Raw genomic sequence first — 26802 nt, 5'->3', positions numbered from 1 at the left:
AGCCTGCCTGCTGAAGTTGCTTGCTGTAACCTGAAATCAGTTTCATTTAATGGCTACTGAAATAACCTGTTACAATTCTAAGACTATTTTTATCCACTGCCATCACTCACCAATCGAAGCTTGCCAGCTCTCCAGAACCTTACTATTGCTAATGAACTTTCTCAAAGAAAGTGATGCATAACCTATCTCTTTTGCATAAAACCTCTAACATTCTCTTTGTTCTTTGGATACACTGAAGACCACCTAGTCTGCATGTATGCCTCAAATTACAATGATTTCTTCCCAAATAAAACATTTTAATTTCAAAGATTTGTCTCTATATCTCATTTGACCTAGACAACACATTCTTGGAGCAATTTTTTTCTAGAAACATGGTCTCTGTCGCCCAGGCTGGAGTGCAATGGCCTGATCATAGCTCACTGCAGCCTCAAACTCCTGGGCTCAAAAAATCTTCCTGCTTCAGCTTTCTGTGTAGCTGGGAATACCAGCACACACCACCATGCCCAGTTAATTTTTAAAATTTTTTATAGATACAGGCTGCTATGTTATGCTATGTTACCCAGGCTGGTCTCGAACTCCTAGCCTCAAGTGATCTTTCTTGGAGAAATTTTAATGATAGGAAAAAATACTTCCAATACAGTTTTGGGTGGAAAAAGAATATTACAAAAAGGAATACAGATCATGATGCTAATTTTCTTTAAAAACAAAACATATACAAATGTAAAAGAAGAAAAACACTATTAAGAAAATATAAGAAAATGTTATATAACAGTGACTTTCTCTGATTTATGGAAAGTTTTTGTTTTCTTAGATTCTGCATTTCCCAATTGTTCTACCAAAAATGAACTATTTGTAACAAAAAAAAATTTAATAAAGATTCCGTGACTTTATTTTCAGCTATTGGACAAAAACATCCCATTCATGGTTATCAAGGACATAGATATAAAATTATTTCAAGTAAATACTTCTATCATGTTGGACTAAGCTGTAGCCTACAGAAGTTTATAATCTTAATGGTTTATAAATAAGTGGCTTCCAGTTAACACTAGATATATCCCACAGGTCACTTTTAAAACTGGCATAAAATAGCATTGTCACATTAAAGTTTTGATTTATTTATTTCTTAAGTTATTCCAGAAAAACAAGTCAGCAAACATCCAATAACAGGATAAAGCCAAGTACAAACTATGATTAACATTCACTAATTCAACAAATATTAATTGAGTGCCTACTATGTGTCAGGCATTATGCTGAGTCCTAATATAAAAAATACTGCTGATAACTAAATAAACACTTTTTGTATTATACTGAAAGATCTATTCATAAGTGTGTATCTTTTCTATTAGACTATGAGCTCTTACAGAGAGCATGAATCTTATTCTTTATATTATTCTCATAGCCTGCCATAAAGTTGGCACTCAGGAAACTTTGTTGATGAGTGAAGAAAAAAATGTCTAACACAAAATATTCTGAACATGGTATATGTGTACAAAGATCATTGTGGATTTTTTTGTGTTTTATTGACTATACTAATGAGTTAAAACTACTTAAAAACTACTTTTAAACTATATGAGTTAATAATCAGAAGATAATTTGGCACAGTAATTTATCATTAAAAAGTTATTTCATTAAAACGACTAATTAAAAATTCACTAAGTTTTGTATTCTTTTTCTCTTCACCCTCTAAAACCTCCTCATGCTTGTAAACACACAAAGAAATAAACATTCAGCCTGTCTTTCAAATATCCATGCTTTTGACTTACTGTCTTTTGAAACATGACATGAGTAGCAACAGGGAAGTTTTTCAATTATACAGTCTGCAAGCATGATCTCCATCCATCCCTGGGACCCATTTAGAGACCTTGGACATTGACTGAGCAGCAGAGAAAATGGGCTTTCCCATTTTCTCAGTTTATACCACTAACTTTTGTCCTCACATTTGACACTAAATGAATTTTAGGCACTGGCAGATAAAATTGAACTTTTCTGATTGACGAATTTAGATTGCCTATCTAACTAAAGAGTAAGATCTGTTTATTTTGTTGTTTATTTTTCCCGTAGCTTTAGAACAACTGGCTGGGTGTCAGGTGAGAGTCGACTTGTATTTAGGAGTGATGCTGCAGCAATAATAAACTTTTAGCCACCAGAAACACCCTCAGTACAGTGAGATTCTCAGACAATGAGGGGCAGGCAGTACTAGAGACAACAAAAACAGCAAGCAGACTCAATTTCTCATCTCAGGCTTATTCTGGAACACATTACAAATTTGATTACCCACACTATTTCAAAAGTTACATTCCTTTTATTTGCCAAGCATATAGAGTTGAATCAATGAACATTAAATATGAATGTGCTGTGGTTCCACTGTACTCAAGTCCTTGCATTATGTTCTCAAATAGTTTTATCTTTTACACATAAAATATTCTATTTGTTTTTAATTCTAACCATGTTCCTGTCATTCAATTTTCAAAATATATAAAAGGAAACTATGTTTTCATTAACTGAACTGTAATTCATTTTTTTCCTCTTCAATAAACATTTATTAAATGCTTACTATGTGCAACAGTATCAGAAATTATTCCTACAATAAGCTAAATGCCTGCTTATTTACCACTGGCAGTTAATCTAAGAGTTAATTGTAGCTCAGCAGCTTATGGTCTTATAAGTAAGGTCAGCTAATCCAAACACCATTAAAGGTGAACACCAATTTATGTCACTTATATACAGCCTGTACAAAATCTTCAAAGAGGACAGATTAGTAAATATTTAACTTATTTGCAAAGCTGGGTTAATATAGCCTTCTATATGTCAGATTTTCTACTGGTTAAAAAAAAGGAATAGCTTTTTTATGTCAACTAAAACACTGCATTATTACTTTAATTTTGAAGTAACAGAGTTCATATATTCTGCCAGTGTTCTTATTTTAATTTCTTCTACTGAAAAAGACAATATCACAGTTCCAACAAATTCGGTTTAATTTTTACCTCTATACTGAAATAGCCTCTGTCCACATAGTCACCCAGAAAGAGGTAGCGCGTGTTACTCGGTGATCCTCCAACTTCAAATAACTTCATCAGGTCAAAGAATTGTCCATGAACGTCACCACACACTAGGAGAAAGTCATATGGTGAGGTGAGGAGACATGTCTTAGAAGAAAAAGGGCATTACACTAAAAGGGATCACAGTTTAACTTTTAACCTAAATAGCTTTAGCTTTTGACTGGATTGCTATATAATTTTAGTGAATCTATTGATACTAAATAGTCCCACTGGAAAAATTAGACATTTAAAATAGTATTCCTTTAATGAACAACACACATCTTAACTCTGTAGTCCCCAACTCCTGGGTACCAGTCCATGGCCTATTAGGAACCAGGTAGCATAGCAGGAGGTGGGCAGCAGAGGAGTGAAGCTTGATCTGTGTTTACAGCCGCTCCCTATCACTCACATCACCACCTGAGCTCTGCCTCCTGTCAGATCAGTGGTGGCATTAGATTCTCATAGGAGCATGAACCCTACTGTAAACTGTACATGCAAGGATCTAGGTTGCTCACACCTTATGAGAATCTAATGTCTCATGATCTGAGGTGGAGCTGAGGTGGTGATGCTAGCATTGGGGAGTGGCTGCAAATACAGATTATAATTAGCAGAGAAATTTGTATAATTATTTCATTACAATGTAATAATAATAGAAATAAAGTGCATAATAAATATAATGTGCTTGAATCATCCCGAAACCATCCCCCACCCCCCTCTCTGACCCTGGTCCATGGAAAAACTGTCTTCCATGAAACTGGTCCCTGGTGTCAAAAAGGTTGGGGATCACTGTCCTAACGAATCCTAAAACTGTCTCATAATTCCTAGAAAAGTTATAACACCACATTTTAGCTGGTTATTTGTAATCATTTCTCAAAATTAGCACAAATGTAGTGCCATCATGCTAATATTTTTCATACCTGTGATTGGAGCCTCTACTTCTATCATGGTCTTCTCTTGTCTCAGGATGGCAGCCCCATCCTTGATTATCTTTAAGGCCACTTCCTCTTCTAGTCGGCCCTCCTTTATCAAATGATTTTTCAAGACATCAACTTTAGGTTTCCCATTCTCAAATACTTCCTTCAAAGTAAGCCGTTGGGTTGGAGGAAAGGGGACAGCTAGAAAGAGAAAAAAGAATTTAAAATACTGAAATGTACAGAAAACAAACAGAACATACTTTTTTTATGTGACAAATTAAACCTAATAAATCACCATGATTTTGCATCCACAGCACCAGAACTACGTGGGAAAAAATTCCAAGATACTGTATATCATAATGATCACCTCTAATTGTAACAAAGATCACAGCTAAAGTCAAAGTCGTTTAACAGATTTGTGTGCGCACGTGTGTGTGCATAAATTATAATGTTTTATATATAAACATGAAAGACTTAAAGCTGATTCAGGTAACCAAGCTAAAAATGAGACAAGGCACTAGATGATATGAGTATCTTTATTTTTCCATCTGTGGAAAAGGTGTTAAAAATGAAACTGTGGTTAAAGAAAATGAAAGAAATCACAACACTAAAATGGCATTTATTTCTTCCACAGAACTGACCTATTCAAACCATATGTTTTAGAAGCCTGACTTGAGTTCCTGATCAGGGGACTCATGGATACATACTGCATTTTCAAAAGGTAGTTAGTTGCCTCATGTACTTTATTGCCGATAACAAGAAGAACATTAATAACAGGATGGAGCTATGTCTGAGAATAATTTGCTGCACTAACAGAGCATAAAAGAGGAATAGATATGGAAAGTCCAGTTATGTTTTCTAATCTGGAAATGCTAACAACGACTTCAGTTTACACTGAGTACAAAGTTTATATGTTTATATCACAGTGAATTAGCAACTGCAACAGAAAAAAAATATGATATTTAAAAATTGGCTGTTATCTCCTTGTCTACTTTATAATGCCCAGGAGTTCAAGGCTGTAGTGAGCTGTGATCACACCACCACACTCCAACCTGGGCAACAGAGCGAGACTTAAATTATGATGAAGCTGAAAAATTCCTATCAACTAGTGATGCTGTAGCAATAGTAACGTTGTTTACTTTAGGTCCCCTGGTGTCTAACAGCCACAAGTCTATAAACCATAAATGTAAAATGAGGGCACTTTTATTTCAGCTCTTGAGGCCCTGAGCAGAAATATCCATGCCATGATTGGACTTCTGACCTATACGGCTATGAGCTAAAAGATGGGTGCTAGTTTATGTCACTAAGTTTGTGGCAATTTGTTACACAACAATAGAAAACTAATACAGACTCTCAGGTAATTCATGAAGTTAAAGTTGTTTTCTAAGACCTTTAAACAATTACAAATACACTTTCAGTGTATGTATACACAAGGAAGTATACACTGGCTGTCTCTTAGAATTGAAAGAGAAGTCAAAACTTGTAACTGTGCTATGACTCATAAAACAGATAAAGTGAACCAAACCAAACCACATGTACGTCACAGACTATCTAGACTCAAACTAGATTCTTCACCGGATCCTTCAGATACATGTTCAAAGATAAGATCTCAGGCAAATTAATTTAACAGTAACTCTACACAGATACTAGATCTGATCTAACACTTAGCACTTCATGAGTTCTAGCAACTCATCTTGTTTACAAATTCTAACTCCTGTCCAGATTACAAAGTTCTACCCTACAATCTAACAACTGTCACTAATGAAACACAGTACCTGATGAGTACCCTTTCCTAACTGTCTCCCCTTTTAAGAGAGTACTAGTACCTCTGGTTCTTTCTGTTTGTTGCAGCAAGTTAAATATACCCAACTTTTTTAAAAAAACTACAAATAAATCCTTCATGGTTTTTGGTCAGTGGGCTTTGACAACTGGAGTTTCCACTAAGAATCAGCTGAGCCCCTTGTTTCTGGTGAGACCTGCAACAATGTAATAGTGTGTATATCTGAGACCTTTGAGTTTCCACCCGCTCAAGACCATCCTTCCTGCAACAATGAGGTGTCTGAGCTCCAATAATTTTATTAAGCACTTCAGTGTCATGGTGATATTTGGGTCCTCTGATTTTTCAAATCTTAATAGATTGTACTATTCCCAAGTATAATTTGCTTCTGCCTAACTAATGTTATTCCTATCACCCATCTGCTTGTTCACTATCTTCAGTGTCATTCCTCTATAAGAGGGAGTCCCCAGGGAGAGGAGAAACACAGGTCTAATAAGTCCATCCTCCAGCGAGCCCCAAAGGTTGACCAGTTCAGAAGGTTTCATCAGTCCAATATCTTTGGTTAAACTTTGCCTCAGGTCACCTTTTCTAAAACTCTGTAAAGACTTTTCTTAGTTCTTATAATCCTAAGAAATGTTTTGTTTAGTTCTGTCTGCCTGGAGCTGCCCTCAGTTGGTGAGCTGGTCTTTGATGACATATCATGTCTTCTGGAGACATGTGGTTGCAAATGAGCCATTCTTACCAACCACTGCAAGTCACCTGAGATTTTTCTCAGTCTAACTCTGTCTCTTCTGGGCCTCCTCTACCTGCTTCCTTCAAGTTTTCAGATTTTGTATGACTATAATTCAACAAATGGCTTAATTCCACCAAAGAAAAATTTAGAATTACAAATGGCATCCTGGGGAACTTTTAACATGAAGAAGATTCCTTATTTGAAGAGACATCTTAAAACAACAGGAAAAAAACAGATTTCTGAATATTCAAGGATAGAGACAGGGTCTCATTATGTTGCTCAGGTTAGCCTCAAACTCCTGAGCTCGAGCAATCCTACTGTCTCAGCTTCCCGGGTAGCTGGGACTACAGGCACCATGCCTAGCTTAGTCTGTATTTAATTAACATGAGGAGGCCTCCAAATGCAATGCAAATTCTAAAACTGCCTCAGTAAAAGACTTCCCAAATCCAAGAATAAAAAGGAAAAAGTTTACTGAAAACTCAGATTTGTGCAGACCTCCTTGACCTGTTACCAACCAGGCCATATTTTGGCGTGCCTAAGAGATGCAAAACCTGGAAAAGGCAAACTCACCAAAACATTGTTAACTCTCCATGCTTTTTTTTTAATTAAAAAAATTTTTTTTTGAGACACAGTCTTGCTCTGTCATCCGGCTAGAGTGCAGCAGCGTCATCATAGCTCACTGCAACGTCAAACTCCTGGGCTCAAGCCATCCTCCTGCCTCAGCCTCCAGAGTAGCTGAGACTACAGGGATGTGCCACCACACCTGGCGAATTTTTCTATTTTTAGTAGAGATGGGGTCTTGCTCTTGTTCAAGCTGGTCTCAAACTCCTGACCTCTCATCTTGGCCTCCCAGAGTGCTAGGATTACTGGCCTGAGCCACCGCACCTGGCCTCTCTGTGCTTTTTGACATACTCGTATGATTTTTTCTTAAGTTCTTTACTTTTGGAAAAAAGGTAACATTCCTAAAAATCACTGTCACTTATTGCTGTGTTTTTAAAGATATTGCCTGTAACTACATGACAATTCTCTTTGATTGTCTTTCCCAAATTCAGAATAATAAAACTGTTAAGATGTCTTTCACACTCACAATATCTTCGGTTTGAATGGTCATTAGATAACACAAAACTCTGGTCCTTTACCTTATTAAAAATTTTTTAAAGGATTATATAAATTATTAGCTTTGTTTGACATTCTCCAACTTTTAATTAACTCAAAACTATTGTAAGAGCTCTTTGCTTTATTAAACTTGGGTTAAAAGGGAAAAGAAACGATAAATCGTTGAGACTTCCTAAGTAAATCACATATAATAAAATGCGTTAAACATAAATACACTTCAACATTTGGGTATCTTTCAGGTTAAAGAAAACATACATTCATGTACAAAGACTGACACAATAGCCATCTACAAAAATAATTGATCTCTAGGTTTAAATAAGCTTGTATTGGTGAAATTCATAATATACTTTCTAGGATAAATGAAAGATAGGCCAGGAGATTTTCCAATGTCCTCCTTGTTCAACATGTTTTTACTTCCAGGATAATCAGTGACTAAATCTTTACAAAATTGATTATGTACTTTACTGTAATAGATTCCACTCTCTTCCATTCCGATAACACTGGCTAATATGAATTACCTAAAGCCTATACTCTCATCTTCCACAAGTGGTTTCTGCTGCTTCTTTACATCCACAGAAAGTTCCTGGTTATAAGCTAAAGACCAGGAATTGAGCCTTGTGCAAGATATATCAAAAGAACTTCCATAAACATTTGTTATCATGTACTCGTAACTACTGGCACTACAGAGAATAAATTAATTATGCACATTGCTGATATCATTGCTATGGATAGACACAGTGGCTGAGTCAGGATCCAGAACTGTTATGGTCCAGAAGCAAAAGACAATGTGAATAGACTGTTTAGATCCAAGATCATCAAAACACAATCTCCCAAATGCCAGAAGCCACTGATTACCATGTACTTTGCATGATTTTGTCCTTTATTCTCTTGGCTATTTTCTTCTCTCTCCACTGGTTCATGATTCTACACTGTCAATAGACACCCTTTCCTTTATCGATAGTATTATCAAGACCTTCATCCTTGAAAATCACTGGACATAGGACTAATCATTCAGACACTCACAAAGGTGAACAATCCATATCCAAATTAAAAGAAAAAAAATTACCTGTTTACCAAAGGAAGATTCAAATAGATTATGGGATATATGGAACATTATTTCAAACTTTAATAATAATAACTGTCTGCATTTCAGTCTGTTGCAGATGCCAGGTGTGTGATCTTCAGTCTTAAATGCTGCAGTGCAGCTACTTTCACACCAGAGGATTCAACAAATGATCATCTAAGAAAAAGAATAAAATGGCCTGGTACTTGTAGAGGTCAAAATGTTTACTATCAAAAGCTTGATACACCACGCACAGTGGCTCATGGCTGTAATCCCAGCCCTTTGGGAGGCCGAGGTGGGAGGATAGCTTGAGGCCAGGAGTTCAAGGCTGCAGGAGTATGACTCTGCACTCCAGCCTGGGTGACAGAGGTTGATGGAGAAAGACTCTGTCTCAAAAAAAAAAAAAAAAGCTTGATAAACATTCACAACCTATCAAGCAACACTAGATAGGTTACCTCCCCTAAATGGTAAATCCTCCAGTTTAGCTGAAGAAGGTTCAGAAACAGATTGAAAATTAAAACAGAAACCACACAGTGAAGGTTCAGAAACAGACTGAAAATTAAAACAGAAACCACAACGTGCTCACAAACGCTCAGAAAAACACTAGGACTTGCAAAACAGATAAACTGTACCAAACCAAACCACAATGCACTATACATCACAGACCATCTAAGCTCAAACCTTTTTTAATATCAGCTCGCCCAGACCCATTTGTTCCAATATCACAAACTGATCTAACAGTAACTCCTCAGGGACTCATGTGTACTAATGGCAAAACAGTTCCAGCAGCTCACCCAAATTAGATTCCAGCCAATCCCTGCCCAGACTACTAATTTCCATCCCAACATCACTCTATGACTGACCTCAGCTCCTAAAACCCTTTATATCCTCTCTTCAACTCCCTCTTTTTGAGATACTCCACAGATCTTCTGAATTTAGACTGTGCTTTCTCTTTTCTATACACATACCTTTCCCAACCAAAAACACAATATATCTTTTGATTTATTTGGGTCAGTCTATAAGTCTATAATTTAGACAGTCTATAAGTGTGAAAGATTTTAAGAAAGGAAATCAATGATGGCTACAGAAATCAAGGAAGGGCATGAGAAAGTTGAGACTGGGGCTGGGTCCTTTGGAAGTTCCAAAGCCACTTCCACATTTTTAGGTTATTTATTATAGCAGCACCTCATTCCTGATACCAAAATAAATAGAAGGTATACTAAAAGAGAGAAAAGTGGAAATTCCAGATATATATGTAATATACAATACAGATATTTTAAATGAAATTTTACATAAAATGGTATAGGAAATAATAAAACACTACAAATACACAAATTCCTAGCATACAGATTTAAAATATTAAGTTTTCTGTATCTGTTTCAAACTTTTTTAAGAACTATTATAAAATGTTACAGATACAATTGAAGACACCTTCTATTTCTCTTCCTCTGCAGAGGTAACTAGCACCTTTAAGCAGTTGTATATCCTTCTCATGTGTAATTTTGTTACAAATGTATTAATATCTATACAACAGAGTATATTTTGAATTTTTACACAAATATTATCATTCTGTGCATCCTTTTGCAACTTGCATTTTTATACTCAACACTGCTTTCAAGATTTATCTAGAACGGGACCAAGGTAATCATTTTTTTTCATGTTTTTTTTAAAGCTCAACAGGTGATCTTGGTTGGTAACCAGAGTTGAGAATCATCATCCTAACTAAGCTTATTCATCCGAGAATGCTTTTAGTGCTCCCAAACCTAGCTTTTTACAATGTGTCAGTTGCTGTTAGATTACCTGTATTTCAATAAAAATTATTTTACAATGCTTCCAAATCAGAACTAAAAACCTAACCAAACCAGGGTTGCACATGATTCAAAACAATAACCAACCTATAAAATTGAGTTTCCAGTGGGGGAAGGAGATTGGTGAGGCTATAAAGTGGAAGTAACATAAGAAGTCTTATGGTGATAGTACTGTTGAGTATTTTCATTGTGCTGGTAGTTACACAAGGCTACATATGTAAAATTGCATAAAGCTACACACACACACACACACACACACACACACACACACACACACACACAACTGGGTGAAATCTGAACAAGCTCTATGGACCATGCCAATGTCAATTTCTTGGTTTTGGTGTAGTATGAGGTGGTGTGGGATGCTAACATTGTGGCAAAGAGGGGTGAGGAGTTTAGGGGAGAAGTATATAGTTGAAGTCTCCAACCCCCCAGGCCAAGGACTGGTATGAGTCCATGACCTGCTAGGAACAGCAGGTGAGTGGTGGACAAGCGAGTGAAGCTTCGAGAAGTTGTATTTACAGCTGCTCCCCATCGTTCACATCACTGCCTGAGCTCTGCCTCCTGTCAGATCAGCGGTGGCATTAGATTCTCATAGGAGCATGCATCCTACTGTAAACTGTACGTGCAAGGGATCTAGGTTGCTCACACCTTATGAGAATCTAATGTCTCATGATCTGAGGTGGTGATGCTAGCATTGGGGAACGGCTGCAAATGCAGATTAGAATTAGCAGAGCGGTCTGCACAACAAATGTAATGCACCTTAATCGCCGCAAAACCATCCCCCTCATCCCGTGGAAAAATCATCTTCCATGAAATCAGTCCCTGGTGCCAAAAAGGTTGGGGACCACTGGTGTATGGGACTTCCATGTACATTTCTGTATAACATCCTGTGAATCTACAATTATCAAAATAAAAATTAAATAAACTTTGAAAAACTAAGTTCCTAAAGTGCACTGAAGAAATTTTGCAGCCTTTTCACAGTCAAATTCAATTCAGTATACTGCTACAATATATATCCATTACATAAACAATATGTATTTTCAGGTAAATGCAAGTAAAATCTGATGCAGATTTGCATAAATGAGAAAAGGCCACATTGGAGATAAACTCCATTAAGTATGAACATAAACCTTAAAAGTTATTGGCTTATTAGCTATTATTTTTAGGTTACTGTGTGATCTTATCCTTGTGCGACACTAGGATTTACCTAAATAGCTATCTCTGTTCACTACAAATAACCCTACTTTCATGCCTATTTTAAGCCAGCAAGCCTGCCCTACTTTTGCAGAATCATTTCCTAATCTACTCACCTGCCTTTCCAATTGTGAGCCAGTTAAACAACACTGAAGAGGTTACATTAAATATTATTACTGAAAGTCACATGTGTCTTTTAGATACTTTCATAACTTATTAGAACAAGTGATTTTATTTCAGTGATCTGATCAAGCTCTTTGAGATCATTCCCTCTATTCTTTGATAGTCACAGAAGTGACTTTCGAAGTATTTGCTAAGAACTGGCCCACCTAGAACCAAGTAAGTAATAACTACCATTAGTGATGGTCAACAGAAATAATAACTTCTATAGTGACATCATATGTTTTCCATAAATGAGTGCAAAATAGTAAAAAATAACTAATTTGCTTCCATGGATAAACACACCAATTACCTTTATTACTTTAGCCATTCATTAAAACCATCCTACTTTATTTTTAAACTTCCACAAAGCCTTAGAGTCACAAGAACAAAATATACCTAGGCGCGCGCGCGCGCACGCACGCACGCACGCGCGCACACACACACACACACACACACACACACACATACACACAAATTAAGTCTTACCTCTTTAGGCCACTAATTGCAGTCAGTTTAAACTTGAAAGGATTACCAATTTATAGAGCAAGGGAACAAACATTTCACACCAGATATAGTCTACAGTTTAGTCATCTGCTCTTTTTCCAGTGGTATTAGTCAGAGGCAGCTCCATACTTCTAATTTTCTGTTACATTTTTGGGAAACTATCATATGCTATACTATGTGAGTACTTTTCAAGCGGTATTTAAGCTTCCAAGTACAACCAGAAACATGTTGCATGTAGTTGAAATCATCAAATATTAAATATTTGTTTATGAATACACGATTTCCAAAATTCTATCTATATTACAGAATAGGAAATTTTCGCCATTTTTCCTCTTAAGCATTTTAGGTTCAAATCTTTTCAAGAGTGCTCAAAAACCTTCAGATTTTGAAGTATTTTGGATTTTGGATTAGGAATGCTCGATTTATAGCAGTAAAGTTGGGTGAGGATAGAGGTATGAGGAGGAGGAGGAAATGGAACAAAAGGTTAGAAAGGTTTGGCATGCAAGGTCTGCTCATCAACAAAGTCAGAGTTTATCACGCAGGCAGATCCCACAAGCAGGAAGTGCTCATGAAGGATTTCAAGCACAGGAATGACCCTTTACATTATTCACCGCTCATGATAGCAACATGGAGAGTGGATTACATGGCCCCAGCAAGAGGCAACTGTAACAGTAAAAGCAAGAGGTGAGAGAGAAGGCTGAAGTAGAAAGTTACGTAGAAACCAAAAGTCCACAGCCTTTAGTCTGGTGGGACTGGATGTGCAGTGAAAGGAGGAAGAAAAGTCTGGCCTGACTCCCAGGCTTATTATCTGAGCCAGCAGCTAAATGGGTAAGTGGTACGATTAACAGGGATGGGAAATACGCTTAGAAAACCCTGTCTTTCTCCTCCACTCATTAGTGCCTTTAATATTTATTTTATCCTTCTACTAACCATTTTTTCACTTCAATCTCTCCGATAAAATAAAACCATGGCAGTTTCACTTTCCACATCAGCTATTTGTACAATGTTTGAATTTTCTATAATTTTGGATTAGGTTTATAAACCCATCCATTTCGGGTTCTTAATACATGGCCATCAAAATAATCTTGCTGTCCCCTTAATAGAATCACTGTCAATTACCCCAGCAGTTTTCAACTATCCCTCCTCCTCCTCCTCCTCTTCTTCATTTTCTCTCTTTCAATTCTCTAGCATTTCTAGTGTATCCATCTTCTCCCTGCTCCTTGGCCAGGTACACTTTGTTTCTCCACCCTTACTTTTGTATGTCTTTCCAAGCCCTGTCATGTAGCTGAAACAACTTCTTTTTCTACTAAACAGGTTGCCTCCACTTCAAATCTGCTATTATATCCTTTAAACCTCATTTTCTTCTTTTTAGCTTCCCCCTTTAAGACACTATTGAATCCTCAGATATGATGATAGCCTTTCCCAAGTCTAGCTGTTTTGAGGCATCTCTTAATTGTCCTTTTTTTTCTCTCTCCAACTTTATATTTTGAAAAACTGAAATCTATAAAAAAGGAAAAGATTAGTAAAATAAATATCCATATGTTCTTACCTAGATTCACCATGGTGAATGTTTTGCCACTTTTGCCTTCTTTCTCTCTACAAATACATAATTTTTTTTCTGAACCATTTGAAAGTAAATTGCAAACATCATGACATTTCGACGTAAATACTTTATCAGGTATCCCCTAAGAATAAGATCATTCTCCTATATAACCATAATACCGTATCATCACACCTAAGACATTTAACGTTGATATAACACTGTCTAATATACACTCTATATTCAATTTTCCCAGTTTTCCCCCAGATGTCCTCTATAGTTTCTTATTTTCCCAATCCAGGCTTGAAACTGTAATTGACTGTCATTTCTCTTTCACAGTCTTTCACCTGGAATAGTCCTCCTGTCATTTTTTTTTCATCACTCTGAGATTTATGAAGAGTTCTATAGAAAGTCCCGCAGAAAACTGTAGAAAGTCCCACAGAAAACTGTAGAAAGTCCCACAGACTGGATCTTTCTGATTGTCTACTATAATTAGATTTAGGTTAAATACTTTTACCAAGAATACTACATCGGTAATTCTTGAATGAATTCTTAAATTATGTCCCAGCATTTGTTTCATTTAGAATTTCAGTCTTTTGGCCTGACTTTGTCTAGACACCGCACAAAAATTTCAAGAATCATTAGCATTCAATAACCCATGATCATCAAATACACATTGTCTTGTCCAGCTTATCCAGCATATCTTTCTGTCACCCAATTTAGAGATCCTGGTTACCAAGTTATATCCTCTTCCTTCTAACAATAAACACAGACTCAAAAACTAAAAGGTTTCAGGATAATTTAGTTTGCCAACAAAACAAAATTGAATACAGAAAACTAAGACACCCCTTTATTTCCATTAGTTATCTGGCAACTAAGTAACAGCAAAACTCCAAAATGACTACAAATGCCAGAATTAGCTGAATAATTTTGTCTCTCATAGATATATGTCTAAAAATTAGCTTTTTCCAAAAATGTCACCTTAGTAGAAAGATATTCTATTACTAAGTACTGCTTAGGAAAAGATCTTTAATTAATTCTTTAAGGTCTTTAATTAATTCTTTAATTCACTTTAAGTAATGAGTCCTGAGCATTTTTTTCTCAAAGGATCCCATGACATTTTTTTCACTTTACAGTAAAATGTGATTAGTATGTTACTTTAAAAAAGCTTTACCATCAAATATCTGATAGAAATAAAGCTTTGACCACAACCAATAACATATAGGTAAAAAAAAAAAAAAAAAAACCCCGATCCCTGCTCAAAAAGAGGAATTAAGTGTTTAAATTAAGACTTCCTTTCCAAGGTCTGAGACTTCCACTCAGAGGTATGAATCTCAAATAGTATCAATTTCAAATGTTTCAAAAGTTTGGCAGCTTGTTAATTACAATGGTAAACAAAGCATAAATTAAACAAATAACTGTTGACAATCCAGCAGATACACACTTTAAAACCTATCCACATTGGAAATTTATACTTGAAAATGTTTCCTCTGGATTGGCATTGTATCAAATGTGTGCTCCACTGAAAATATATAAACATAAGTACTTTCAAACCATTTTCATGCTGATTGACACCATCATGGAAGTATTTAGGTAAAATTACAATACTTACATTAAAATAATGTGAAATATTTGCGTAACAAAAGCTTTAATATGTGTGACCTTCTTACCTTTGAATTCAAAATATACCAGCAAATGGAAATATACAATAGTATTAAACGCAATCGTTCCTGAAGAGAAGGAATATGAAGTCTTTGTTTTCTTCCCTTTCTGCCTTTCAAATTTTATAATGAGCAGGGTTAAGTTTATATTTAAGAGGAAAAAAAAAATTTTAAACCCTTGCTAAATCCATTCTCATAATACAAAAAAGGGAGAGAGAGGGCAGGAACTATGGAAATAAGTGAATTACAGGGTATCAGAGACTGAAGGGGTCCAGGGTATTTTTGTAGAAATAGCAATTTTTGTCCACACTACACTTCTTAAAATCTTTTAAGAAAGCCATAGTGGCGAAGGCTGGTGGCTCATTCCTGTAATCCCAGCACTTTGGGAGGCTGAGGTAGGATCACTTGAGGCTAAGAGCTCAAGACCAGCCTCACCAACATAGTAAGACCCCATCTTTACCCCCCAAAAAACTCAGTAGGATGTGGTGGCACATACCTGTAGTCCTAGCCTAGCTAGCTGAGAGGCTGAGACAAAAGGATCACTTGAACCCATGAGTTACAGTAAGCTATGATCATACCACTGCACTCTAGCCTGGACAACAGAGCAAGACCCTGTCTCTAAAAAGAAAAGAAAAAAAAAAAGAGAAAAAGAAGAAAAGAGAAAGCCATAGCCACAGTATTCCCAGTGACAGGATATTAAAGAACCAGTAAGCCTCCCATGTGTGCTATAAATGGTACAATACTCTGTGAACACACAATGTATTTGAATCCTAAGAGAATGGGAGAAATGTATCAGTACCCTATTGAAAAGAAGTCTCACTTTTCTATTAAATGCCATTCAGCCACCAAATAACAAATTTAAGACAATGGATTCTCCTTATGTGTCATGTAATTCCTACTGAAATTTCCTTGTTGCTTCTTAAGAGATTCAGTCCAGAGAAATAAACTGCTTTTATAAAAAATATCATTGTCAAAGAAAAAATATTCCCTCAAACTGGAAAAGAAACTTGGAAACTGAAAAAAATATATATCAGGCTGAAATACTTTCACAATTCGATCATTTGAGTTTCTAGTTCTCTGGTCCAGATCCCAGCAGAGACGCCCCAGCGCATATGGACTGCTCTAGAGGCTCACAGAAATGTTACTTTTAAAGCAAAGAAAAAAGGAATGAGCACCTGTTCGGGTACATTGCAGATGGCATTCAATAAATATTTAATGAATGAATAAAACCGTAAGAATTCTTAAACATAAAATAAACACCTTCAATTGCTAGAGAAGAAGCCAGCTGTCAGGAAGTACCAGACAGAACTGTGCTGGTCTCCTCACATTGTTACCAATGGGATTCCATCCAGATAACTTTTATATCACACAACAGATATTTTCTTGACTAGGAATGGCTTCCTAACTTATGTTATAATTTCATATACTTTCTAATTCTGATATATCCAATGTTAATGATTTTTCTACCAACCATTTACATAATAAGCCATCTATTAACAAACTACTATCATGTTTCATAATACTACCTTAAGCTTTTCACATCTCTTATGTCAATCACATGACCCAGGCTTGACAGGGAAGGTATTCTTAACTCTGCTTTACAGATGAGATGATGAAAGCAAAAAAAAAAAAAAAGAAGCCTAAGTAAAAAGGCAAGGTTAAAAAAAAAAAGGGAAGGTCACAAATAAGCTCCAGAGACAGGAGTAAAAACCTAGGTTTTCTGACAACCAGACTAGTCCTTTAATTTAGGAAAGTTGCTGTTTAAAGGACACTCAAAATACAATCACTCTTGCCTATCCACTCTTCCAAGATTTGCTCAAACAAAACAATTAGGTAGACTTTAAAGTTAACAGGAAATGACAGAACCAAAAATAACTGGGGTGCAGTATCACCTCTGAAAAAGCTTTCAAGCTGTAATAAATGCAGACAAAATAGCATCAGACAAGGATTTAGCACTCAATACAGTGGACTTTAGCTCTGTATACAGTGACATCTTATTTCTATTTCAAACCCTAGAAAATCCTTTTAAAAAGCAACATAAGTCACCAAGAAGCCAAAACTGCTGTAGCTAAGTCCTTATGTTAAAATTTTCTAAATATGAGATAAGTCCACACATTATAAGGGCCCGAAATCATTCATTTATGTTTCATTTGTTTTATTTAAGAGTAGTCTTAAAAGTACACAATATGCAGTGATTTGCAATTTTGCTAAAGAACAAATTCACATCATGCAGACTATGAGGGGTGGTGTTCACTTAACTGTGAGCATGCCTAGCAACAAACCAGCACCTGCATTTTAACTGTGTTTTATTTTATTTTACTATATTTTAGTTTATTATACTTCTTACTATATTTAAGGGCCATTGAAATTTTTCCATTATATCTTTTTCTAATTTTTAATAGATTTAGGAGGTATGAGTTGAACCCCATTACATGTATATATAAAATTTTCCGTTGTATCCTATGGTATGTTATGGCGGAAGTTACATGATGCAATGGTGATCAGATTTTGAGGTTCCTGAAGGTCTGAGAGCTGCCACTAAGCCTCACTAAGATCCTATTTATTCTGACTTGACATACACTTCTGGTTTATCTGGTTTCCCTGCCTACTTCAGCTTATAAGTAGCAGATTAGAAGGCAGTAAGGCCATATTCTGACAGAGAACAGTACTGGAGAGATACACTAAAAACAGACAAAACACTAAAATGGTATAGCATAAGAGGAAACTGCCAACACCCTACACAGTGAAATGCACCAGTCATATTAACAGCACCGTACAGAAATTAATGCACATGATGACCTTGATTCATCAAAAAAGGTTATGTTTAGTATATTTTGAATCTTAAGAGAGGGTTGGTTGTATACTACGTATGGGTTATATTCTATGAAGACTTACTTTTAAATAGTCAAAATAATTTAGATGTTAAAGGGGTAATGTCAGTTATATGAACAATTCACTTACATCCCCAATGATACCACACAAATGCTCAACAGATAAATCTCAAAAATCCCATTATATTCGCTAAATATTTACAGTATAGATATTTAACATTTATGATACCGATGTTTTTAAGGGAGGAGAAAACCTAAGTTACACAGTAAATCTCTTCCCCCTCCCTGAACATGCAATAGGCTTTTCATTCTTAAAAAAAATTGACACCAATCTTAGTTTCCTTTCTCCTTCTGCTGACAAAACGAAAAAAGAAAAGCATTTAGTAGTTTTCCCCACCCTAATGCTAACCCCTTCATCCACAGGCCCCTAAACCCTAACACAGCTGGTCTAAGTATATTCCCTTCTAACCAAATAGTGCTTTCAAACCGATCGTTAATACTTACAAGGAAAGAAGGGTTGTGCTTAATTAAGTCTTATGGCTGAACAAAAGCGGCACATAAATTAGTGGTTATGTTTAACCGGTCTTATTAGTTTAAGGGCAGAAACAACTGCCTTTAACCTAAAACCCTCCAAGATTGAGAAAGGAGAACTTCATGTTTTGTTCTTATAACAACAACAAAAATCGAATACAGCTAAACATCTGAATCAGAGAACATTATTCTCCCAGTCTCTGATAGCCAAACGGAAAGTAAAAGGCCAACATTATGTCAAGAAGTGTATAAATTCCTTTTTAAACATCAGATAACGGATTTATCAGTATTTATTTCGCCATCCTCAGTGACCTGCGATGAAAAGGGGGCCAAAAGGTGCACGGTATTATGTCCTGAAAAAGGGTGGGGGGTGTCAAGAAAGACCTGACTTGAGTCCACTAGGCTCCCCACACCACCCCAGATGGCTTCCCCAGATAAAAGACTAGAAAAGAGGAATCGTTTCTTAAAAGGGGGAAAAAAAGAGAGATGGGGATCCAGGCCCTTGGGGGTGGTGGGAGAATAAGTCCCCACTCTGCCTGGAAGTCAACCCTTCGGGAGGGACCCGCCCAGCAGCAACAAAAGATGCCGGGGCCCCGCAGGGCTGCTCCCCGGGGCACGCCCGCCCTCCCGTCTCCGCACCCCCCAGCTCCTCCTCCGGGGCCCGGCCTCCCTCTGTCCCCGAGCCGTCGCCCCGCCGAGGGCCGTTTCCCCCGGTCGCGGAGGATGGCCGGGCCCGCCTGGCACCTTTGACGACGCGTTCGGTAGTGGAGAGTTGGGAGCGCCTCTCGGACATGGTCCCCCCGGCTCCGCCCGGCCCCAGGGGACTCCCGGCCGTGCGCCTCGGCCGCCGCCTTCTCGTCCAGCGCGCCCGGCCCCGGCTCCTCAGGGCGGCCCAAGCGCCACACGGACGCGACCGCGGCAGCCCGGCCTCCGACCCCACCGACAGGCTGCGGGCCCACCGGCCGCTCCCTCCCGAGGCGCCAGCGGCTGCGGCGGGGAACGCCGCCTCCGGAGCGACCGCGACCGCGGCTGAGGGAGGCGACCGGGGCGGCTGCGCGCGGCCCGGCCCTCGTGCGCGCACGCGCGTTCCCGCGCGCCGCGCTCACAACTTCCCGGCGGCCCCGCGCGCGCGGCCCCGCCGCTCAGGCCGGCCGGGAGGTCACCGGTCCGGGGTTTGTGCTTGCCGGGCGTACGAGCGCCTCTTTCCTCTCCTCGGAGCCCCCTCCCTGCTTCCGACGGCCCATCCTCGCTTCTCGTCAGCCCGGCCTCTCCGCAGATGGCGCCTCCTCTCCTGCCTGCCCCTGCCGGGCCTGGAGCCCCGGAAAGGAGCCTCTGCACCCCGCGGGGGCGCCCAGCGAGGCGGCGGCCATCTTGCGGCCTGGCCGGGGGACTCGCCCCGCCGCGCGCGGCCCCCAGCCTGGGACCACCGGGCAGAGAGCCGCGGCCTCCTCCTTCCTTCTGGGCCTGCCTCCCACTTTAACTGTAGGAGTCGTTATCAATTCGACTCCGCTCCTACAGTTTACCCTTCCCCATTCACCAAACCCAAACATTTAACCCCCCTCGTTTGATATCTTGCACATTGTTGAGTGCTGTTAGTATAGTAAGGACATTGTGCCCATCCTGTTAAATAGTTCAAGTCCAGCAGTCGCGGAGCCTCAGTTTCTGAGCTAGGCCCTGCCGCCTCCTCACTTCTTTCTACATCCAGAGAAGGGGAGAGCTCCAGCTCCTGGGACCCTGAGGGCCAGACGTCCCTCTGTGAAAGGAACTGGCTTTCTCCTAAGCCCTGGTGTCACTAGCACAGCCAGAAGCAGCCTTCCTTCCCGCTTGTTAAGGTACCAGCCTCCCTGGCCCAGGCTCACTGTGGAACACCACGGGCAAGTCTCTAGATAGAGTCCTAACAGTCTGGTTCATCTCTAGGTTAAAAAGTGACCTTTATCTCACTTTAAATTTTAAGCCTAGAACAGAAGCTGTCTCCCTGCAACTGTCTTCTCTCATGGAGTATAGTACCTGGCAATGTCGAAGTATTTTGATTTTAGCAATGCTAATGGAATAATGAAACTGCTACCCAAAGAAGCATAGGCAAGTTATAGGCAAACCAGTCTTGGTTACTGAGGTGGCCAATGAGTAGTCACATGTGGCTATGTCAATTTAAGTTTAATTTTGATTTTAATAATTCAGTTCCTCTAGTGCACTAGCCACATTTCCAGTGCTCAATAGCTATGTGTGGCTAGGGGCAACCTTATTGGACATCGTAGAATAGGCCATTTCCATCATCCAGAAAGTTCTGTTGGACAGCTCCTAGCTAAAAGATGACAAGATTAAGCCTAAAACTCCACTAATACAGGTCTATGTATTGGGAGGAGGTCTCAGGATATACACTGGAATCGGCCCTGAATTATCCCTTCGAGTTTTGACTGAAGACCTTTCATAGTACCCCAGGAGGCAGGAGCACTTCGGGGGCTGAACAGAATTTGGTTCGGTTTTCATGGGTTTGGACTTCAGGCTTCCACTCAAGAGAATTGTTCAGATATCCTGAGGCAGTTCTTCATTTAAGGAGTAACCAGAACTCCACATCTATCAAATCATATCTCTCAAAGGTCAGATGCTAAAATTCTTCTTGTAGAATGTAAACAGGGTAGCTAAATATAAACAAAAGTTTAAGAAAACGTGGCAAACCAATGTGAAGGGATGGATTGTTCAATATTACTAGTGGAAAAACGAACTGACTACTGTATTTAGATCTCTAGTTGGAGCCACCCTGTAACATCAAAATAAAGTGAAACTTGTTTAAAGAGTTCCATGTAGTTCAGTCTGTTCTCACAGTGAGCTCTGGAGCATGGGTCGTACCACAAACTTATTCTCACCTTGAGGCAGAGTTAGCTGGATACTGGGGAGGGAGCTCCCATTCAACCTAAGGCAGTTCTCTGGAAAGGGGCAGCAACGAGCTGCTGGCAACCAGCCCTGTACCCACATAGTGAAGGGGGTTTGGGTGGAGCACCCCAGCACCCTTTGATCTTGACACCTGCAATGCATTCTCCACACTGACCCCAGAGTCAACTTCTACAGCAAATCTGGCTGCAGACTCTGCTCCTTATCTTCCTTCTGTGGCTCCCATTGCCCTTGGGATCAAGTTCACTTGGCCTCCCGGCTTCTTCCCAGCCGTATTTTAACCCACACCTGCAGAGGTCCTCTCCCTCTGCGGCCTCACTGGGACCTTTCGGGCTGGCCACATGGAATCATTCACTATGCTCTTTCCAGGCTGTGGCCCTCCAAGAAGGATGGGATTTGAAGAGCAAGGAGGCAGGGAGGTGTCCTAGGCTGGGCAAAGCTGTAGGGAGGTGTGGGGTTGGAATATGGTGGATGTGTTCAGAGCTCCACACCTTTGGAGGTGCAGTCCTTACTGCCTGGAATGCCCTTCCTTCTCTACTTTTGACTGACAAGGTTGGCCATGTCCTTAAGATCTTGCCCTGTTACGATCACCTCTCTGAAGCCCTTCTTAATCCATCCAGGTAGAAGTTAAGGCTCCTCCTTCTGTGGACCAGGAGCATTCTGCAAACAGATCAACAACACCTAATGCTTGGCAGAGTTATTGTTTATAGGCGTGTGGCTGTTTACCCACCTAGACTACTGAGGCAGAGACTATATCCCCAGTTTCTAGCCTGGTCCATTTATATCACGGTTGCTCAGTAAATATTTGCTGATATGATGAATTACTACATCACATCTTCTTATATGCAATAATCTAGTATCCAGTAGATGGAGGTTGACTGGACAATTGGAATATCTAAGAGACCAAGACCTAAGGATTCATATGGACCAACATTATTATATGACAGATAAGTGAATGGGCCTCGAGATGCTAAGCAGCTTAACCATTGTCACACAGGTAATTAAAACTAGAACTTGAACTTGACTCTGCTGTCAGGATTTTTCTCTTTCCTTTACAATGTTTTAATATATTTTTAAAAAGTAACCTATACGCAGGGCTTAAAAAAATTAATACATATGTACAGGAAATTAAATTCTCACTCTTTTCCCTGATCCTCAGTTTCCTTCCTTTTTTTTCTTTTAATGCTGCATGAATTTGCATGTCATTCTCTGCAGGGGCCATGCTAATCTTCCCTGTATCATTCCAATTTTAGTATATGTGCTGCCGAATCCGGCACCCAGTTTCCCTAAGTAGTTCATTGCTATTGTTAATATATGTATACATTTACATATATATACATATTTCTGCAGACATTCTGAGTATACTTGATACATTCACCACCTTTTACTTATACTAACAGTAACAAACATAGACCAGGATTTTTCAAGTTATGGATCACGATGCATAGGTTGTAATTAATGGGTTAATACATTGTAAAATCTATTGATTTGGTTACTATCGATGATCTTGTTTCTTTGTTTCTTTGTCTTGTTTTGTTGTAATGAAAAAGAATGGAATGGAATGGAACAGATCCGAGTACATCTCACACAGAAAGATCAAATAGTATTTTAATAAAACTTCTGTTTCTGTTTTTTGAAATCAAACTTCTTGAGGTATAATTTACATATAATAAAAATTTACCCTTTTTAAGTGTAAAAAAAGAGTATATGTAAAATATAAAAGAAAAAATCTAGAAGAAAGTTAAATAATTATCCTACTCAGATAATTGTGGTTATTCTAGTACCACTAATACATGCCAACAGATGCTGACACTCCCTGCCCCAGTGTGTACATTTATCAGATCAAAACCAATTCAGTGAACTCATAACCCAGCAAGGTGGTTTACACCTGTAATCCCAGCTACTCAGGAGGCTGAGACAGGAGGATCACTTGAGATCAGGAGTGAAGTATGAGACCAGCCTGGGCAACATAGCAAGACTCCCTTCTAAAAAAAAAAAAAAAAACAATTCACTGAACTCAGATAAGGACTTTCTGACCACAAAAGTAATGAAAGGAATCACAAAAGATTGCTATACTTGAGTACTTGAAAAAGACAAACACAATTAAAAGGCATAAAACCAGGACAATACTTACATTTCATATGTTAGGGTAAGAATATTTCCTTGTCCATAAAAAGAGCTCTACAATGTAAGTATGGTCAAAGACCATAAACAAACAATTCACAAAATAATAAAATATAAGGCACTAAAAATAAAAAAAACGTGTTCAACCTCATTAGTAATAAAATAATGCAAATAAAGTAATAAAAATGCAGATTAAAATAAGATGCTATTTTACACGTAGCAAACTGGAAAACTTTTTTTTTTTGAGACAGAGTCTCACTCTGTTTCCCTGAGTAGCTCATAGCTCACTGCAACCTCAAACTCCTGGGCTTAAGCAATCCTCTGGCCTCAGCCTCTGGAGTAGCTGGGACTAGGGTCTCGCACCACCACGCCCAGCTAATTGTTCTGTTTTTAGTAGAGACAGGGTCTCACTCTTGCTCAGGCTGGTCATGAAGCAAATTGGAAAACATTTTAAAAAGGTGACACTGTTGGTAGCATTGTAAACCAGTACAAATTCTCAGGAAAGGGATTTGATGGTATCAATAAAAGAAGATATTTATATGGCCAATAAAAAGATTTTTAACATCATTAGTTATTAGGGAAATGCAAAATAAACCATATTGAGATACCACTTCACTAGCTTACCAGAATAGCTAAAATTAAAGACCATCAATGCCAAGTGTTGACAGGATGGGAGCAACTGGATATATATTGTTGGTGGGAGAGTAAAATGGTACCACAATTTTGGAAAACAGTTTGGAAGTTTCACATAAAGTTAAAATGTAATCTACTCTATGACCCAGTAATTCTGCTCTTACGTATTTTACCCAACAGCAATAATTGTCAACAGTTGGTGAATTTTGTATCCTTTCCCTTTTACTTTCTACATTGATCAGAATTGACATAAATATTTGAAATAACCGAGATTCATGTCTAAGTGGCATTTCTACTAATTTCTTCAAATCTAGGTTGCCATCTTACAAGGCTTGTGAGATTTAGTAGATTTCCTTATGAAATTCTCTAAGCACCTCATGAATCTTAATTAATGACCAGCTCCTCTGAGACATAATTATGAAGCCTTTTAATTTAACAAAAGCTCAGAGAATCCTTGTTTCCACCGTTGTGTAAAAGTAACCTGGCTTCAGTTTCTATTTACATGAATCCATTAAATATTAAACTTCTGTGTTAAATCCAGGCATGAGAATTGTAGAATATTTTAAAAACTAGGGTAAAATGAGCATTTCTAAAATAGCCACACAGAACAAAAGGTATTTTATAGTGTATAATTACTAATTTTATATAAAAAGCGCTACTTAATGTTTTTATTAGTAACATATACTCCATGGACATCATGTACTATATTTCATTCGTATCTTTCTATGAGTGCATTTAATTTTGATTAAATTATCTTGGCATTGGACCCCCCCCAGTCTTGATATCTAAAAAAATTACCAAGTCCAGATAAAAATATATTTTTGTAATTAGAAAAACATGGCCCAAAGCAACATCCTACCAATAATAGCCTGATATCAAATTATTAATAATAATCACTTTAGATACTTGAAAGTAAACAACGTAAATGAAAGTTCTACTGACTGGTAGACATATATGTACAGGGTGATATTCAGGCCATTTTTTGGGTCGTGTGCAAACCCCTTATGAGAATCATAAGAATTGGGAGCCCCAAAGCTGCCATCACTTCCTAATACTGTTGTTTGCATCATCACAAACCAGGAGAAATGGCAATCACGACACAATGGCATAAAGTCCAAGAGAGTAGAATTTAATACCCCCCCTCACCCCCCCCCCCCCCCCGCACACCTGGCTCCAGCATTCCACAGGTAAGACGCCCAGGTCAACAGTACTGGCATCAAGTTGCTTGGATCAAAATTTTAGAATCAGGGACCCCTTTCCTCACACTCTATATCCTGTCAACTTACTCCCCCTACAGTCCATTTTTCTATACAGCAGATCTTTCTAAATCTAGAGCCTAAAACTGATTTGTCATTCCTCTGAGTAAAACCCTCTAATGACTTTTCCTTTCCCAAATGGTCAGATCAAACCTTTCCCATGTCTGCTACAGTTCCGACTGGCCTTGTTTGTGCTGTATATACTACAGTTTACACATACTGGCCTCAAAAAGACCAAGCTTATTTCTGTCCGAGAGCTCTTGTGTTTACTGGTCCCTTTTGCTTGGAACGTTTCTTCTAGATGTGCAGAGCTGTAGCTCAACTCAAATGTCATCTGCTCAGAGGACTGTCCTGACTCCTGTAGCTACAGCTACACCTGTCTGCCCATTCTCAGCCTCCTTACCCTGTGCTAATTTACCTGTAGCACTTGCTTGTGTGTTTATTTGCCCTCACTCCTTAAGGGGAGGACCTTTGTTTGCCTGTCTTGTTCCCTGCTCTGTCACACTATACCTGGCACAAAGGGAGCTCAACAATTTGTTGAATGCATGACTATCATCTCACTCTTGTCTGTAGCAGAAGTTCTTAACCTGGGGCACACGGGCTTCAAGAGATCATTCCCTTCTCCTTTCCCTCCTGTCCCCATCCTGCTCCCAACTGTAACGGAAATTCAGGTTTATGCAAATTGACCAAGGGGTTGAAAAACCAAAAACAAAGAAATTAAAGTTTGGAGTGTATTTAAACATGCTTGGGGGTGGGGGTGAGAATGTGTGGGAAAACATCTACTTTTCAGACCCTCAAAAGAATGCAAAGAACAAAATGTTAATTACTATTAGGAAAGAGCTTTAATTTATAAAAATACTTTTTGCATACACTTAGTTCTCACTATGCTCGTAGAGATAGGTAGTGTAAGAATTATAATTTCTTCTTCATGAAGACATTAGGTATATAGAGGTTGAACATATCATTGGAGATCACAGATAGTCAACGATGGAGTTGACACAAATCCATTCTTTTGGATACAAAAT

The 26802-nt window shown here is 38.5% G+C and overlaps 1 protein-coding gene and 1 non-coding gene across 7 annotated transcripts in view; both read right to left on the bottom strand.

Annotated features, from left to right (window-relative positions):
• Positions 1-19975, bottom strand: part of PPP3CC (protein phosphatase 3 catalytic subunit gamma) — a 58073-nt gene extending 38098 nt beyond the window's left edge. For all 6 annotated transcript variants that reach the window (XR_006730888.1, XR_006730887.1, XM_045535529.1 and 3 more), the window contains exons 1-3: positions 19620-19975; positions 3956-4153; positions 2985-3109 (exon numbers count right to left, since the gene is read on the bottom strand). Coding sequence is in view for 4 of the 6 variants with exons in the window: in XM_045535529.1 (XP_045391485.1) it covers positions 2985-3109; positions 3956-4153; positions 19620-19668 (372 nt within the window). In the remaining 2 variants the exon portion in view is untranslated. The remainder of the gene's footprint in view (positions 1-2984; positions 3110-3955; positions 4154-19619) is intronic.
• Positions 19976-22935: 2960 nt separating this feature from the next.
• On the bottom strand, positions 22936-23041 carry LOC123626748. The gene has a single exon (XR_006730989.1). It is a non-coding gene; the product is annotated as a U6 spliceosomal RNA (small nuclear RNA).
• Between the last annotated feature and the right edge of the window lie 3761 nt (positions 23042-26802).

Source organism: Lemur catta, chromosome 22 (genome assembly GCF_020740605.2).
Source record: "Lemur catta isolate mLemCat1 chromosome 22, mLemCat1.pri, whole genome shotgun sequence".
In the NCBI taxonomy this organism is placed as follows: Eukaryota; Metazoa; Chordata; class Mammalia; order Primates; family Lemuridae; genus Lemur; species Lemur catta.
Note: the sequence above shows the minus strand (reverse complement) of the source record. Positions and strands in the feature narration are given on the sequence as shown.